At 38.7% G+C, this 18,842-nt stretch overlaps 1 protein-coding gene across 6 annotated transcripts in view; it reads right to left on the bottom strand.

The window, feature by feature from the left end:
* Positions 1–545: 545 nt before the first annotated feature.
* Positions 546–18,842, bottom strand: part of USP40 (ubiquitin specific peptidase 40) — a 35,005-nt gene continuing 16,708 nt past the window's right edge. For 5 of the 6 annotated variants that reach the window (XM_090144538.1, XM_090144540.1, XM_090144542.1 and 2 more), the window contains 18 exons: positions 18,232–18,302; positions 16,784–17,100; positions 15,783–15,909; positions 15,044–15,101; positions 14,021–14,074; positions 12,804–12,892; positions 12,025–12,111; positions 11,516–11,552; positions 10,183–10,247; positions 9,594–9,668; positions 8,589–8,715; positions 7,426–7,520; positions 6,099–6,217; positions 5,655–5,720; positions 5,188–5,398; positions 4,454–4,549; positions 3,201–3,295; positions 546–2,816 (listed from right to left, as the gene is read on the bottom strand). In XM_090144538.1, the coding sequence (XP_090000664.1) occupies positions 2,708–2,816; positions 3,201–3,295; positions 4,454–4,549; positions 5,188–5,398; positions 5,655–5,720; positions 6,099–6,217; positions 7,426–7,520; positions 8,589–8,715; positions 9,594–9,668; positions 10,183–10,247; positions 11,516–11,552; positions 12,025–12,111; positions 12,804–12,892; positions 14,021–14,074; positions 15,044–15,101; positions 15,783–15,909; positions 16,784–17,100; positions 18,232–18,302 (1,898 nt within the window). In that variant the 3' untranslated portion in view covers positions 546–2,707. Of the gene's footprint in view, positions 2,817–3,200; positions 3,296–4,453; positions 4,550–5,187; positions 5,399–5,654; positions 5,721–6,098; positions 6,218–7,425; positions 7,521–8,588; positions 8,716–9,593; positions 9,669–10,182; positions 10,248–11,515; positions 11,553–12,024; positions 12,112–12,803; positions 12,893–14,020; positions 14,075–15,043; positions 15,102–15,782; positions 15,910–16,783; positions 17,101–18,231; positions 18,303–18,842 lie in introns of those variants that run through there. The other variant, XM_090144541.1, reaches the window with a different exon arrangement.

Here is an 18,842-nt window from a genome sequence, read left to right as displayed (position 1 = left end):
TGGATCTATTTCTGTAGTAAAATCTGCTCCCAGCACTTTATAAACATCAAATAAGTCTAGTACAAGCATCTTCTGGGAAAAAAAAATATTGAATATTTATGAAAAGCAGGACAGTAATCTATGGGGAGAGCATTTCTCAGCATCTGAACCTCCTCAGGTGAAAGCACCAGAATGGAAGCAGTGGCTTTCTGGCTCACTTCATTGACATTTGATCATGAATCATATCTGAACATTAACTAGACGTGGCCATCATATCCTTATTATTTTTTTTATGCCTGTCAAACAGGAACTGAAGCAGTGGTACTTGCAAACTGCATTTAATAAAGGAAAGGCAACGGGAGCCTACTGGTTGGCTGCAAAACAATAATGAAAAAGATCCCTGACAAGATCTGCATCTTTTGCACTTGCCAGCACGCAGAGCTGTTCTACCCACTCACTACTGACCACTTATCAAACAGTAAAATCAAGAACAGTTCAATTGCTGGCTTTCTAAATATGTCCCTGTGTGACCTTTCTTCCTTCTTGGTGTTTGTATCAGTGAAACAAAAAGAGACAAGTCAAATAGACATCTGTAAGTCACTCTTTATTTTGCAAAGAACACTTAAAAAATAAAGATGAAAGTTTTTCCAGGCTTTGGAATATAACTGTCACAAAGCGTGGAATCACAAAAACTCCATTTTTAAAAAGGTGTTCCCTTTCCCCACCCTCTTTTCAATTAACTCTTCCATTGTGGAGCAATCCACAACAGTTTTAAGAAAAAAAGATATGCATTTTGAGCCAATATTAGAAATAATTCAAGATTGGTTCAGTGCAGGAGCTGCTACATTACACTTCAACAAAGGCACATACCAGAATTCCCACGTCCATACTTTGTAATCCCTATCTGAATTTCTCCAAAGCTCACATCTTCAAGAGGAGATCAGAGTTATTACAAAGCAGTCAGGAAGGTTAAGCTCAAAAGAGCCGTCCAGCATGGAACTGGAGGAGTTAAAGTGACAGCAAAGTAAGTGCAATGCAATGGAACAGCCTGCAAACAAAATGCTTTCTCCTTTACCTTTGTAATCAGCATGTGTCATAATTTCTTGTAAACCTGGCTCAGAAGAACACTTGTTGATATGGAAGAAGGCTCTGCGAAGTATGTTAGGGCAAGCAAGCAGAGCTGGAAAGGAAATAAATTGGCTGCTCTCATCTCAATCAGAAAAAAAAAAATTATCAAAAGTAGGATTTCAAGCATACCTACAACCTGAAATTATGGGGGAAAAAGTTGAAATTAAAATAGCTCGTGGGTGGAAACAGCCTAAAAAAGCCCAGAAGCATCGGCTGAATTTTAAAGATATCTAAGAAAAATGAAGACTAATACATGTGGTTTTGACATCTTTTGCTTGTTCATAACTAAGAACATTCGGTTTTTGTCTTTAAATTGTCCTCAATACCAGAATCCTGTTAATCTACAAAAAGTAACTCAGAAGACCTTCTCATATTAGCCAAAATTTTAGCAGCCTGCTGTTTTGGCAACTTCTACAAAATCTTCTCCATACAGATAAAAGATCAAGCACAGTAGCATCCCCAGATTAACTGCATTGTTCACTCATTATCACAGTTTTAATTAAGGATACTTCAGGCTGTGTTCAGTAGTTACTTTTGAACATTGCTTTGCTCATCTCAAAACAGGTTTCCAGACATTTGTGCAGTTCAACAAGGCTTCGTAGTGTCTCATAGCAGACTTCATTCATACAACAGTCAATTTGCACAGGTTTCCAGCAGTGCAAGGCAAGCACACCTTCACTACTGCATGGAAACGCTTCTGTTACCTTCCACTATTCCATCTTCACCTTATCATTGAAAATATGCTTAGAATTTGATTACAACCAATTAACTCCAGTAAGAATTCTGGTTAATTTGTCAGCACTAGTTGTACTCAAAAAATATTCTGAAACTGATGAGAAATTGGGTAATGAATACACACATGCAGTGGGGAAACACAGCGTAAGTACTGTGAGCATTAAAAAAGTTTATCTAAAGATGCTGAAACATCTGCTTTTAACAAACCCTGATTCCCAGCCTCAGGGGTAAGAGAGTAAGGTCTCCTATCAGCTACGAGATTCATTCTTACAAGCACTTAGTAAATGTTTCACTTAATATTTAAGAACCTTTGATACTGAGTTCAGCTGCCAGTTGGCTGCGTATGTCCCAATCTGTGACAGAGGCTGTAAATCAACTGTGTGACACCAAGAAAGGTTACTACAGATTTATGTTTATATATAAAGAGACAAAAGTAAATTCTGGTATTGTTAGTAATCTCAGTGATCAGAGAAGAAAAGGTAACTTCTAGAAAGAGACATCTAAGACTGCACTCAAAAACGCAGCTAGCTTTGTGGTGATGGTGCATCAGCATCTGACAAAAGAAGCATTAAAGGTGGTTACAAAACAGTCATCGAAAGGTAATACAATATATTAATCAGTTTTCTCATGGATAAAGTGCATTTACCTAGCCTGAGAATAAGTACCACATTGCTTAAGGGATGCTGAAGCACTTCCTCAGAGAGATTAGGAGCAGATCAGAGTTATTCCCAAGTCTTATATCCAGTTTATCTTGGTGATTTCCTGATGACTCTCTGAGCACAAGCATCCCTCTTGCTGGTCCAGTTGAGGCACTCACAGGTAGCACATTGGTGCTATGTTCTGCTTAGCAAATCATCTCCCAGTGCTATCTGAAAACTCCCACGTTGATGGAAAGAGCCACTTCTGGTTTACGATGCTTAATATTCAGTTTTTCCTCAGATAGAACATGGTCCTGGGAGCGTTCAGCTTGCTGACTATTAAAAAAAATAATGAAGATGCCTGAAATTAGTATTGAACCTTAGCAGCAAGAGCAGCATGAGCCACTTGGGCTGGAATCTGGTTTCTACTACAGTATAAGAACAACACTGTGAGCTCCCACTTACAGCCTACAAAGGGACGCTTCAGCAGTGGAGCAATTTTTCACCTCCTGAGGCAGTGCCAAATTTCCCAGCGTGTTGCAAGACAAAAAAAAAAAAATGCTCAAAGCAAGCATGTGGCACTTAAAGGCACAAGCCTGAGTTATATGAGCACTTCTCTTGGCTCTGCCAGAACTGTGCACTACAGAGAAGTCTGCTAGCAGTGCCCCACAAGTTCTCCAGTTTTTGTATTTCAAAAGAACAAATGTAAATAGGCAATACCTCTTCTTCTTCTCTAACACAAGCTGCCTTTGCTTCTGTTTTCCAACATCATCTCTCACTGTGCTGAAGTCCTTACTGTCATCAAGGAGAAGATTCTGTTGTCAAAAGGAATTCAGTGCATTAGCTTATTTCCATCTGCTAAAACTACTCCCCACATTACATTCTGTTTAAGAAATTAATTGTCAGTCCAGTTCTTCTAATTTTACAATGATTTCTAGTTAAATACAGACAACTTAAAAAGGCAAGACAACCAAAATTTTTCAGCTCCTTCTCTGGTTTTGTATTTAACAGCGAGTTAGATTTTTCTCAGTAACCTCAGTATGGAACACCACACTTCTAGTAAACTGCTTTAAAATCCAGACAAGTATTTTCTTTCAGATATCTCCTAATTAAGTTTTATTGCCAATTCAGAGCTCAATATCCTGCAGTTTTATTCTTTTTTAAAATCTGTAAACAGATCAGCAATAATGATTTTGAAAATGTAATGGACTTAAATTTAGAATGTATTTTGTTTAATGGCTGCTGCTCTCGAATTTTATTCTGAGTTGGAAGAAAAACCCAATTGATAAAATAAGGGCAAGAAAAATCCAGTTTCTTGTGGATAATGCTCAAATACAAAGCAGAATAGGAGGGGGAGCAGCTGTTTATGAGAGTGATAGAACAAGGAGGAATGGTCTTAAACTGAGATGAGAGATTTAGGTTGGATATTAGGAGGAAGTTTCTCACACAGAGGCTGGTGAGGCACTGGAACAGGTTGCCCAAGGAGGCTGTGGATGCCCCATCCCTGGAGGAATTCAAGGCCAGGCTGGATGTGGCTCTGGGCAGCCTGGTCTGCTGGTTGGTGACCGTGCACATAGCAGGGGGTTGGAACTGGATGAGCATTGTGGGCCTTTTCAACTCAGGCCATTCTGTGATTCTATGATTCTTGCACACAGAAAGCACTGCAGGAGAAGCTGTGAAGCAATGCCCTCTAGTGCCAGTAGCAGGATATAATGGGAGAAACATAAAGCTTCCAAATTGACTGCATAAGAACAGGAGGAAACAAAAAAAAAAACCACACAAAGAAAAAACAAAATGTATCGGTAGCAACAATTCCCTCTCTCCACAGAGCATTCATTCTGTCAAATTGACACCCCAGCCCTTTCACACAGATGTAGCAGGATCCAGGAAAACCAGGAAGAGATTTGTTTACCGCAGAGGCAAAGATTTCCAAACCTAACACTTGTACAAAAATTAAAGACAAGTTAATTTACCTTCACCCCAATGATATCTCCATCTTTCAGGTGATAAGGGGCTGACTGTAAACTCTCCTGTTTTTTCTTCCGTTTTCTCTTTGACATTTGCTGGGTCTGAATAAAATCAAAGCAGAACAGTAACGTATGGCTGATTTCAGAGATCTGCTTACACTGATTGTTCTTGGCAGTTTCTAAAGGTGGAGGGTCCCCACTGACTATCCTTCAAAGTTTTATTGTCATGAAAATCAACCATCCATTTTGCTTTCTGTAGTTCCCCTGAGAAAAAACATCCTCACACGATCTCAGGATCTCCTGCACAGCAAAGAGAAGCAATGCTCTCACTGTGTTACTTTTGCAGATGTCTGTCATTTCCACTGTATAATTGCAACAGCAACAGGCTGAAATATTTGGGCAAATTATACATATTTTTCTGCCTACACAAGGAAATACAGTAACGCAGGAAAAGCCATTATAAAGAGTTGGCAGAAGACAAACCACCAGACTGCCCTGTGAACCAGGTGAAAGTCTGTCATCTCGTGGGATAATCAACAATCACAACATCTTAACTATGATCTCACGAAGACCTAAACTAATTCTTGAAGAAGCAAACCACCTCCACCAGATTTACCTCACAGATCACGTTGAAGGGATTTAAGGCTGCGCATTCAAACATGTATGTTGAAGAATTGCAGCACAAACCAACGTGTACATTTCTCAACACAGCTGTTGCATTCTGTCATTCCGGATCTTACCCAGCTAGATATTGGCAGCCACTCAAATTTTTCAGGGAAGTATTTGGCTATTTCAATTTTATCTACAGGGAGACAATAGTGAGAAGCCACTCTTTGCCTCAGTGCCCAGGTAGTGCATTCTTTGGAGATATTCCACACCAAATCCACGGAGTTATAGTAGTCCCTTTCCCCTGGTATGCCCATCTGTACTCGAAGCAGCAATTCATGTGGGCTGTCATCAGAAAGAGAAAAATAAACCGTCCTTGTGAGCCTTGCACTTGGAATCCAGAATTCTTAGTCTTCACCCCAACCCACCCTTCTTTGTTTTTAAAACAACAGCTCTACCAGAGGAAAATAAAAATAGGCTCCGAAGTATTCATGCATAGAGACATCTGTTATAGTGACAGAGTATTTAAGTAACAAACTGCTAGAGTAAAGTCTCACCTCAAACATACAGCAGTAAGAAATAACTACCTTTAAGAACTTACCCCAAGTTTTCTTCTTTCTGCAAAGGTTCTATGCAGATTTCCACTCTGGCACCCAGCTTATATTCACTGAAAATGAAAAGATGATACACATCTTCAGTTGTGTACTCTAAATTCACAAATAGAAAAGTCATAGTTCTAGTCAAGTAGACCTGTGCTGAACTGAAAAACTAAAGCAAGACACTATAGCAACAAAAAGCTTTAAAAAGTGCCAAAATTATATTTGAAAACACAAAGTTTAGCATAATAAACGTGATATGAACTACTTATGCTCCTAGCTCTCCATTCCAGCATTTGAGTTGACAAAAGTGCTTGTCAAGAAATTAAAATAATCCGAAAAGGGTTTTATTGGACTGAGCTGATTCATTTCTCCACCAATCCATCACGCAATCCAACCAACAGTCAGACTGTTGCAATGCTGCTTGAGTGTTTTAGTACAAAACCTACCTGAGTTGCTGCTTGTTGTGCCGTAGCAGCCTGCCTGGGCGCCTGTTTTCCACTGTCCAGGCTCTGAGAAACGTGGGCAGTGGGATAATGTGCTCTGGGCACTGTGGTAAGGTCAGAGCCTGAAAAACCAAACAGTTCTTCAGTAATTTTAGAGGCCAGTCTGCTTTGAAAACAATAAAAGAAAAAGGACTGATTCTCATTGCTAGACTGAAGCAATTAGAAATAGGGCAAGGCATTTAGATTTATTCCAGTTAGCGACTCACAGGTAGTGAGTACAACCAACAGATCTGCTTTTCAACCTCACAGTGAGTCGGACTTCACTCCCTCCCAACATTTCTAAATTTACCATAAGTTGCTTAAGTATTCAGTTTCTTTTTTTTAATCAAAGTTTGTATCATTGGAAGGGGATGAGGCTGAAAGAACCGCTAGCACAACCTCCAGCCAAGTGGTGGAAAAGCTCCTTTCAAATCATATTGAGCACACAATACTGTTTCCACGCTAAGACAAATCCTGTTCATGAGATGCAAACGGGCAGCTTTTCTTATCAGCAGTTTGGATGAGACTGTGAAAATGAAGTTGTATCCAATATGGCAAATACTGGTATGGATCAGAATCCTTTCCCACTGAGGGAACAGAGCAGAGAGAATTGAGCAGAGCAACCCACCAGCTAAATAACAGATGAGCTTTATGATAGGTTTTCTTTTTAATTATTGTCTCTTAAGCTGTTCTTTTTTTTTTTTCTTTTGCTGGGTTTTTTAGTTGGTTTTTGTTATTGTTGCTTTAAGTGTATTAAATTCATAGTTTTCTGGTTAAAAAAAAAAAGCATTAAAAGGCACCTTAGTTTCTGGCTGAAGAAACTAAGCAATGTCTTCCTAAGAGACAAACGTGACTTTCTGTGCATCAAAAGCAACTCTTTATTAATTAGGTTCAACATACAAAATACACGCAAAGAACTAATACAAGAACAATGTGGAAATGGAAAGTGGCTTTGTAGGAAGTGCTTGTATGTGTGTGCTTGCCATGAATAATTTTTACACTGTGAAATAAAAATACTGCTGCAAGCCAAAGTTCCAGATGAAGTGCAAGAAGGCTTTTGCAGCTTAGGACACATGACAGGTAGAATGGCAACTGCAGGGAACATACTAAGGAATTATCTGAGCTACATGCTCAAGCTGCCTCTTGGTACTTACCACTGAACATGGCATATAAGCAAATGCCATATCAGAACATACTGGAGACAAGGGAAAAGGAAATAAAAAATATGTATTAATATAGCTCAATGAATCACAGTGTTGCTGTACATTTCTAACACAGGAAAACATCTAACCTGCATCTTCAGATCTTCCAAAGAAGATTCGCCTGCTATTTCTGTAATGCCAGCATAGCACAGATCCATGTCTGCTTGGATGCATTCTGGTGAATCTTCAGATGGGGGCAGGAGGAGAAAAGAGAGAAAGAAAGAGACAATAGAAAAATGAATATGACTTCACACATTTTCTTAAGAGATAATTCAACTGTAGGTGAGATTTCACTTAGAGACTCTTAGATATTTGAAGGTAGTTTAAGAAAATCTAATGTACAGTTGATAAAATACACTGCTAGCTGTCAAACACGAAGAATTCTAGATGAATTCTACACTGTAAAATTAAGACCAGTTATTCTAATTCATAATTATTATTATTAATTAGCAGCCATGACTCTGAAATGCAAGGAAAGCTGAAACCGCTCTTACCCAACGCTACCAAAACAAACATGGGAAAAAGCCAAATTCTGAAGAAAAATTAATGAGGAAAGGAGAGAAATGGAAAAAAAAAAAATCCAAACCAAAACAACCAAATTCCTCTGCAATAACTCAGTAGTAAAGGAAGAGTTTTATTTTTCCTGCATAAAGGAAAATTGTTTGTTTTCTCTTTTCCAATTTGCAAGTTTCTCCAATCGCTTTTTGTCTTCCTTCTCTACCCCTTACTTGATTTTCTTCCTCGAGCTGTTGGTTTTTTTTATTTGATCCTTAGAAGAAGAAAACACAGAATACTGAATATAATGTCTGTTATTCAATATAGGATTTACTTATCACTCATCCTACAGCTTCTCCAAAAGCAATATACCCTGATGAGTTAGATGTGACAGTAAGAGTGCGACGTTTGAAGCCAATCACCTGCATTCTCCTTGAGTTGGTGCCTTACAATGCTGCCACTGACTGAAGTATGGGGAAGGAATTTGTTTTGCTGGCAGGTAAACAGCCTGGACTGGTAAACAGAAAATTATCCTTGACTAAATACAGCCATGAAACAAGAACAGTCCCGGCCTAATAAAAAATTGTGTCTGTCTCCCACGTGATTTCTTTCACCACAAACTTGCTGAAACTCATACAGTTGCTCACAGGCCTCAGGAACATTTTAAAGCTTTAGAATAAAAGTAAGGTTTTGACTCAAAGCCCTCAGTGCTATCACAGGCAATACACTTCCCTTTTAAAAAACTAATCAAGCTCACCTCCTGCAGGAGACATTTGTAAAGCATCCATCTTGCAGGTCATCCCATTCACCTGGTCTCGTGCCTTCTCTTCAAGTTTCGTTTGACTCGAAGACTTCAACCACCAAACAGGTATTTTCAAAAAACCCTGAGAAATGAGCACAAAGTGCCAGATAGCCTACATGTTCCAATGCAAATTGCACTCCTCGTAGGGAGAAAGAAAAAACCTCAATCACAGGATCATGAAGGTTGGAAAAGACAACCCAGATCACCTAGTTCAACCATCAGCCCAACTCCTACCTTTTGTAAAGGCACAGGTATTCTTTATACACATAGTGACAAAAAAGTCTAGTCTCATGTCACATACTATCACCACCCTGCTCTGCCATCATGGCATCTACTGTTACAGATTCAACTGAGTGACACTTGTCTGGAGATGTGGACATAGATACAACCTTGCCAGAGAAAGCTGGATTCATTCAACAGCAGTGCTGGGATCTCTGCTGCCTGCCCAGAGCTCCCTGCAGCCTTTTAGGCTTCTGTTCCAACTTCCTTTCAACAGACTGAAGCACAAAAACCTTACCTGACCACTGCTGACTGGAGTTTCCCAGCAGGGTCCTCTTATCTAAAACACAACCCTCAGCACAGAATCTGACATAAATGTTACTTTTTAAAAAAGAAAATAACATTTTATGAGGAAGCAGTAGTGTAAGATTTGTGTCTTCACAAGAACCCTGCATGCCAGAAATACAGATTTCCTCTGGATCTGTCAATACTGACACACACCTAAGCAAAGGTGAAATGAGCAAAACTTTTACCACAGGAATTGAGAGAGTATAGAAAGACTAGGAACATTATAAGTGTTAATTTAAATAAAAAACAGTTACATAGATTTATCATTATTCATTATCTTTGACTAAAAGTATTACAGCTGAAAAATTCTGAAACAATCAAAAGAAGAAATTACTTTCATGCTCAAGTTTCCAGATTGTCAGCTGACTAAAGAACACAATCACCCTACTTTACCTTTGGTGGAAGCTTTCCTTCAGTTACAACCAAAGTATCTCCTCTGCAAACATAAAGTTCCTTCAGAGTAGCATTCTGCAGGAAGAAAAAGCATAGTATCCTTGTGAGCCTGTATATTCTTATGCTTTATTTCCTAAAGCATGATTTATTTAATTTTTGTGCCATGCATGCATAATATTCAAGGTGTTTTACTTTTCTGCATTCACTACATGGAGTCAACTTTGCAACAGGACACGGCCATTACATTCACAGCAGCCTGCTATTCTGTTGAGCTCCTTCACACCTCTTACCAATTAACACCTCATTTTTTGTTTGTAGATACAAGCATCCTCAATGATGCTAATCCAGACCTTAGGTGAATGTGTCTTACCAACAGTCCCTGAAAACAGGAGGCAGTGCATAAGTTTTCCATTTAAATCTATGGTTAAAATAGCTTCATATAGTCTCGTGAAAACAAAACACTGTGTTGAGTAACACAGCACACACCAGAACACCACTCAGACTTCCTCCTCAGGAAAAATCCCTACAGAAAAAGTGGAATGAATAAGGTATTGGGGTACAATTCAAGTCAAAACTAAGATCCTCTTACTTCCTGACTTAAAGCTTCTCCTGCTTCAAAGCACCAGTCCATCCTTCTCAAATGCCAGCTGTCACCTACAAACAACAAAAATAACCCCATGGAAAACTAATGAGTCAATAGCAGTATTTCAGGGGAAAAAAAAAAAGCACAGGAAACCCACACGCTCTCAGCAGTGATTGTTCAGGCTGTTTTGCTTCTTTGTGTCTTAAAACACCACTCTGATAAACCGAATCAAGTGCCACCTTCACATCCCTCCCCAAACCCTAAAAACACCTTTTGTTATTCAGACTTCTAAGATATAAAGGTAATTCCTTACCTACCTACATTTCCTTTCTTTGACTCTTGAAAATACACTTTATTCTTTGCAGGGTACATACCTGACTTTCCTAACTAAGCAAAAACTCACAAATCACTTCCATGGAGAAAAGGACTACCTTGGGGTCATTTGAAGTGAAGTCTGACATTTCTTTGAGAGCAGCCAGATTGCAAATCTCACACACAGCCAAATTTAATTTTTAAAAAATGGCAATTTAAAAGAAAGCAATGAAAACAGGACCATGTTTCTTGGCAGTAAAACTACACTGTAGGGAAATAAAGGTTAAGTTTATATTTTCAAGACATTCATTACCTAATCCACTCACGTGTACATGTATACAAGAGCAAAATCCTTCATTTTCTCTTGGACTGCTCAGTGTGTATTCTGACAGTAACGTGTTTCAGGAGTACACTTATGCTTTATGGTGTATGGTTCAATTTGCAGCCATCACTCCACCATAAGATGTTCAGCATTCAATGAGTGCTTAGTACTGAAGCTGGGAAAAACTGCCACTCCAAGACCCCATCAGCATCAACAGGAGGATGTACAACCAGGAAATCCACGTGTGATGCTGGTGCTGTCTCCCTCTCTTCCTTAAACCTCATGCAAAAGTTCAATGACAAGAATTCCTACTACCAGATTCCAAAGCAACGTCCAAACTGTGATCTCATTTTATTAATTTCTTTTTGCCAAGTGACCTAAGAATGTCTTTTTCCTTAAGAAGTTAACCTCACACAATGGCTGCAATAGAAAACAGCCAAACACCACCACCTGTGCACCCAAATGAGCAGCCCAGAAAAAGTGGGCTTTGCCATATCTCAATTAAATATAAAGCTGGAAACTTCACTGTCAGCTTTTATCTGAGAAAAATCTGCAAGTTTATAATTTTTTCCTCCTTCCCTACTCACATTACAGTGAGGCATAAGTGACCATAACAAACATTATTTTTAACATAGCAAGAGCTGCCTTACAATTATGGAAATGTCTTAAAATAGATAGTTAAATAACAATATAATAACAACTAACCTGATAATCCAGATTTTTCCAGCATTAGATTTAGACACTATAAAAAAAAAAGTGTTGAGACTTGTTGTAGTGCATAGAAAATAAAGTTTTCAGCAAATCAGCATTAGAATTTTCTAACATAAAAAATATCCAGAGTGATTAATTCCTGTTCAACTCCTACACTTAATAGGCACAGAGTATTTGAGTTACATATTAAACCTTTTAAGATGACTATCTAGTTTCCAGCCTGTATACATCCTATCATCCTTTACAAATCATGCTAATACTGTCTTTGCCTGATGGAGGATACAAAGTTCTACTGCTCATTGGCATCTTCTTGGATTTTTCTGTTTTAACTGTGAAGTATTACTTGGTGAAAGTTAAAGGCAATCTTCCCCATTGGTCAGAGCTGAAACACTGCCTTTGACTTAGTGCCTTAATTGAAGTAACGTGGGCATGAAGCAAAGTTCCCTATGAGCAGCAGACCTGACACAATCACAAAAAAAGCTTTTAAGAGAATCTGGACTTACTTCTTTCACAGAGGCAGTCTCTTCCACAACAATTTCCATCTCAGGGCTTGTGTAGTGGTCACGTTCAATAATAAAATATAAGAAAAGCTAAAAATGCAAGTATAAACTGTTCAGAATACATACTGAAGTACAGAAATACTGTGAAACAGCTCTCCCTACAGCATGCAGTTACTGTACCCAGTACTAGCTATTACATGCCAGCCATCAAACAGCACTGAATCTACTTTTGGCTACAGCAAACAATCTAAGCAATCTAGAGGAGCACATGCAATTGAGTTATGGCCATCAGGTGAGCTTCATAAACCAGATGTGCATGTGCTTAGCACGCTGCAAACAAAAGAGTAGCCTGCTGGCTGTATTTTGACACTTTGATCTTTAGATCTTCAGACATACACATTTTTTTTTCCTACTCCATATTGTAAACATGCAGACAAAGTTTAGCATCTCCCTTTTTTTACTCTATGCTCTTTAGAGAAGTATATATGCATCAGATCATGGACAATTGCAAACAGACTAACGATAAGTGATTTACTGTTAGTCAAATGAGCCATATTAACTGTTGACGTTTATGCTGTTGGCCTTTTGCAATTGAGCTAAGTGGTGCAAACTTTCTTGCCAGTACATAAATTCTCACTATCAGCAAACATTTCCCCCCCCCTCATGGTGATTACCACTACAACCATCCTAAAGATGAAAAGAGGACCACATGAAATACTGGGAAATGTAAACAAAGCACAAAAGCAAGTTCTAGTCTCTTCTCAGTCACTGTTCTGTTATACCTGAGTGGATGTTGGAGCTTTTCCACGACACAGCCCTAGCAAGCTTCCCATTTTCAGTTCTGCCTCCTTGACAGTATAATCCTCAGGCACTTCAGGAAGAGGAAAATAAGGAAATGATCATAAATTGCTCTGAGTGAAAATATCCATTCACTCTGCTCTTCAGATAAAGATAAAAGTGTTCAGTGACATTTAGACAACTTATTTTTCTGTGTTTATGTTAAAGCCTTCTATGACTAGAGTACATCTGTATAAAGGTTCCTCCCCAACTACCTCTTGATATATGGTGAGTGACAGAAAAATTTAGACTGAAATGACATTTACAGGTTACCTGGCCCAAACCTATGCCCAAACCTTGGTCTCCTCGTAGTACTTAGCTAACAAAATGTATCAGAAAAATAGTAAAAAATATGGAAAATATTTACCAGCAAACACAAAGCTGATCCACTCAATTTCTTATTGCTCCCCCAACAATGAGAAAAGCAGTGCTCGGGCTTCTATTCTGCTGAACACAGGCCCTCAGGAACTCAGTTATATAGCAACAAAGATATCACATGCTCATCTAAATCAAAGACTACGTTGTGGCACAAATACGTTCCTCCACTCTTATGAAAGCAGAAGTCCAAGCATTACTCTGTTTGACACACCACAGACACAAGCTGTCTTCTCACAGTGAACAGGAGCATAACAGTGCTTCCTCCACTACCACAGTACTCAAGTCCACTGCTCCAGCTGCTCTGAAATTCAGTAATCCAACCTCATCTATTACTACTCTAACAAATGCATTTAGTCCATTTTGTTTCAAGAAACAGAAAAATATGGAACAAGGACTCTGTTTTCTGAAAATCCATAAAGCTACTCTGTAACGTATCTGTTCTCTAATGTATTAGCTATGACTCACGCCAGATCATTAATAAACTTGTCAGTTTATAAAAAGAGCACAGAGAACAGAAGTTTGTTAATTCCCAAAGCCTTGAAGAATACGGCCAGTGGTCAATAAACAACAGCAGGTATGCTGATAGGTATTGCTCACTGGGCATGAAAGTAATAAAAGCAAGTTGAATATTTAACTCCCAGTTGTTTATTGTTACTGTTAGTAAACAGTAAAACTGGAAAAGAGAAAACAACTGCTATGGTTAAGTTTGGAAATTAATGGAGGGAAACTTCATGTCTCCCAGTTTAACTTATGGGACGACACCAAAATAAGTATATAAATTTACCTGGAGAGAGAAGTTTCCCATTTCTGCTAACAGGTCTAAGACAGCTTTCACTTGCTGCAATGGAAAGGGGTGGGGGAAGAGAGGTATGTGTGTTAAGTAATTCAAATCATAGTAAATTTGGCTCAGAGGTTCAGACAGGTAACATATTTAAGATAACAGCGAGTTTAACTTAGAGGCCTCTGGATGGAGGTATTACATCAAGAGGAGTTAGATTTCATGAACAGCTTCAGTATTTATCCCTTCTGTGGAAGACTGTCTTCTCTTTGAAGCCACCTGTTAGCCACGATGAGTAAAACACTGTGAAACTGGCCAAGTTTTTTCAAAGAAAAAGGCACCAACAAAAGCTTTAAAAGAAAGACAATTTTTAAGTCAAAGAAAATGAATGAAGAAAAAATCCATTTTCAATGTAAAACTTCAACAAGATGACATGATTACTCCTATTCAAATAGCTCCTGGAAAATTAAAATGTATTTTCATCAAGACTTGCACTGTTGTTTTGTTTGTTTGTTTTTAAAGCTTGGAAAAATAGTTATTTTACATAGAATTATGAGAATTTTAAATCTTTCGCACCCTCTCATCTTTCCAAAATTCTAGTAATCACTTCACAGCACTGGATTTGCTGCTTTAAGCTGTCTGACAGAAAAAGGAAGAACACAGTTAATAAGGCTTGGAGGGGATCTTATCAATGTCTATAGATACCTGAAGGAAGAGTGTAAAAAGTACAGAGGCAGGCACTGAGCACAGTGGCACTCCTGAGGCACTGGGCACAGACTGGAACACAGAAGGTTCCATCTGACCATCAGGCAACACTTGTGTGCCATGCAGGAAGCTGAGCACTGACACAGGGTGCCCAGAGAGGCTGTGGGATCTCCTCCCTAGAGATCTCCAGAGCCTCCTGGACATGGTGCATGGCAACCTGCTCTGGCTGGAGTAGGACTTAGGCCCCTGCCAACCCCAGGCATAATATGAGTTTGTGAAATTTCAGCATAACCAGATTTTTAAGTAAATCCGTTGAACACTTACCTAGCTCCTCCTGTAGCTGTAGCTCATGTATTGCTTTCATTTTGATGTCAGACATCACCTAAAAGAAAGCAACATTAACACTTCTGAACAAAAAAGCCACTTACACATCTACCATTCAAATGCCAGTTCACAAAAGGCAGACTTCAGAGTTACGTTCTTACTCCTGCTGACGTTATACACAGCTAAAAATATATTTCTTATTAATATTAATATTAATACATAAGAATATGATACCTGTACATCTACTAAATGCAACATACTCAAGGAAAAAAAAAGTCTTAGGCAGAATTCCAAGGAAAAGAAAACAGTCTTTAAATTTTCCTATTTATGAAACAAACTAACATTTTGAAAGTGTTTATCTTACACTTGGTACTAAGCAAGACTTCATTCTGTAACAGGCAATAATCTAAAAGCAGTTTCCTTGGTACCTTTTCTATCTCTTGGGAAAAATAGAATTTTTCTCCTTATCCTGCACTGAAAGGAAATATTTTTCTCCTCTCAGGATTTGTTTACTGGCATGGTTTCAAACATACACTTTCAGGATGGTCCAAAAAGACTAACACACTAACTGTGCTGTTTTCAGTTACCAGTGCTGTGTTGGTGCAAGCTTCACTACTGTCTCACAGGGAAACATCAGCTCAAATGCTAAATCCAATCCTCATTAACTGGCCCACCTCCTCTATCAAAAACTTATCAAGGCAACATCTAGTGCTACATCCTGGACAATCAGACTTCTTACTGTTTCAATAGTGGCAGTAATTTTAACATGTTTCTCCTCATCATCCGTTCCACAGAAGTTTTTCACCTGGAGCCAGCTGATGTCATATGTAAAAGCAGTCAAATTACCACTTGAAATATTCACCAAGCTGTAAAAGGGAGCAGTGCAAAGGTAGTCAAGGACAGGAAAACTGTATCTTATCTGGGCTAGATTGATAAATATCAAAGCTCTCAACTAAATCAACAATGCCTATGTCACTAACAGTGGCAGCGTCAGGTACAATCCAGGCACCATTAGGCTGTTAAATTAACCTGAAAAAAGCTGTTTTGGTAACTGTCTTTCAATGGAAACTGAGCTTCTGGTGGTAATTCAGAGTCCAAGTCACTTTGTGAGACTAGATTTAAAGCTTCTGGAAAAATACTAGTAAAGTAGGCTAAGTTATAACTAAAATTTGAGACTTTGTCTGTGGATGTGCTACTACACAGAAACAGGTGTGTTTTTTTTTCCTGTCACTGATTTAGGTTCAATGTTTCAGAACTGTTTCAAGTAGAAAGTCAGAATTTATCTAACAAGCACATGTACACATCTCTCAAAACAGAAACCTTAGGATTATGAACTCGGAAGGGAAATGAGACCAGAAATTGCTCTTGGCAACTTTAGATTCAGCTAGGAGGTTCAGCAGAGCTGTACACTCTTCTGATACAGCTCAGTTCCCTCATTCCATCAAGTTTCATCTGCCAGCACACTGGGCACAATTTGTTCTCATTAGCCTTTCCCTTCATAAATGTAAATCAAAGGATGTGACTGCATCTGCACGTTAAAAAATATCTAATGATTGAGAAGTGGCTGACCTCAAAAATTAAGATTAACTTGAATCTAGAACATCACAAAATGCCTGGTTGATTCACAAAATAGACATATTTACACATATATGTACACACACATATACCTAGTATTTTAACTAAACAGATTTTGCCACAACTGCCTTTTTGTTTAATCATACCTACAATCAAAATGGTTACCTTTGGTCATGGCTGTCTAAGATTAATACTGAACATCCATCTGTCAGACCAACAGTTTTGATTGTTTCCTTCATATGTTCTTCAATAAGAACCTCCCAGTTCTTGGCTTCTTTATGTCCTGAGTCATTCTTTAAGATTATTCCTCCTGCTGGTGCTAATGCTCTGCGCAGATCACCGAGTTTTGTGCTGCATGGAAAAATGTGCTGTGATTCTGTGAAATGCTGACCCTTCCCTCCTTCATTATACTCCACTAAACGAAGAATGTTTAGGAGAACAGGTTCATGATCAGGGCCTGCCATCACCTTCACGCCACCAACCTGAAGAAACGAATGCGATGTTTACACAGTGATCAATAATACACTCCATTGTAAACAGAAAAGATTACACAGTGATAAGAGACAACAGTAAAATTGCTGAAACAGGGTGGACCCTCTCACAGCATCAGGAATAAACCAGTTTTGACCGAATGCCTTCTGAACAAAACTAGAATAACTCAAAAGGTACCAAGGAAGGGAAAGCATAATGCTAAGGTGTGTTCCAAGTCTGTATGTGCAGTAAAAACACTGATAGCTAACTGTGAAAAGAGACAACACAGCCCCCATCAAATTAAGAGCAGTGAAATTTAGCCCTGTGGGATATTAAAAGAAAGAATAGTAATGTGACTGAGGCTGTTCAGAAGAGCTCTGAAATTTGAAATTTTGAAATCTGGCCCTCCTGATTTTCAGCCCAGGTCAAGATTGCAACTCCTTGCCATAAAGACTCTGATTGTGTAGGAAGCTGGAGTGTTGAAGACCTTACCTAAAGATCAAGCAAGAGCAGAACAACTCTGTCACTTGGAGGGAGTCTGTTTGTTGGCTTTTCTTTGTTAGCTTCTTTTTAATAAATCAGTAATGAATACATACTTTTACAACACAAATATTTTTGAAGCAATATTTTCTCCACAATAGATATGGAAGGCAAACTTGTACTGTGTCAACACAATCACTTAGGCAAGTATTTGAAATTTAAGTAAGGGTCTAAAAATTGAAGGGATGATTAAACATTGAAAATGCGTGTAGTACTTCAGGGAGAAACAAACATGGGTGAACGATTCACCGTAGGGCAGAAGTTTCAGTTACAATATTGCTATCAGTCCATCTCCTTCCAAGAGGCACCAGGTCTTCTCAGAACACACTCCAGCGTAACACAGCAGTGCATTCAGACACCTATGAATCTGACCATATCATCATCTGCACTGCATAACTCTAACAAGAGCCACACTGTACATCACATAGAAGGGAACAGTGACAAAAAAGTGTCACTTTCTAGATGAGGCTAAGTGATGTCCCCAAATGTTAGCGTATCAGCAGCACAGCTGCAAAACAGACTGAAGCTTCTAAAAACACTGGGATTTTGCAGCTTATTTCTTTAGAACTGACAAAGGGAAAGGATATTTGGTTTTCTTTTACCTCCTTCCCATTCCACACAAAAATGTCTGCTCCATCCGCCAGCCCAAAGCAGTCCAGTGTCAGCTCATCTCCTAAAAAGAGGAAACTGTCAAGCTACTCAGCCCCAAAAGGGACATGCAGGGTCAGTTGTAAGCTGATAAATGCTGGCATATTTTACTCTAAACTCTATCATTATACCATCATTATAAAAGTTACTGCGTGATTAGGATTTACAGGGGGTAAGTCAGGGTTTACTCATGTAGCAAGAGGTACACATCCTCATAGCATTCACAGTGAATATGGCAACAGCACAGAGGTTTCAATTCAATTTCCCTTGCAAACCAAGGCTCACATTAACATTTGACAAAGCTGCTTGGTGAGGGTTATCTAGGTGAAATTTCACAGTGAATCTATACATTTAATTACATACTACATATTCCATGTGTACTCCTCAAAACATTTTAAACTTACTGCCATTTAAAGAATCGTACTAAGATTTGAAAGAATATTAATGGTGCCTCTGTATTTTGATGTCAGTATCTTTGAAAGTTGGGTTACATAGTGGTAGTACCCTAACTTTTCTGAAACAAACCATGAATACCCAACGACTGGATAGACTTTTGAAGACTAAC

The sequence above is a fragment of the Phasianus colchicus genome, chromosome 7 (genome assembly GCF_987193195.1).
Source record: "Phasianus colchicus chromosome 7, bPhaCol1.hap1.1, whole genome shotgun sequence".
Taxonomy (NCBI): Eukaryota; Metazoa; Chordata; class Aves; order Galliformes; family Phasianidae; genus Phasianus; species Phasianus colchicus.
The sequence above is the reverse complement of the archived record's forward strand: the minus strand, read 5'-3'. Positions and strand labels throughout refer to the sequence as shown.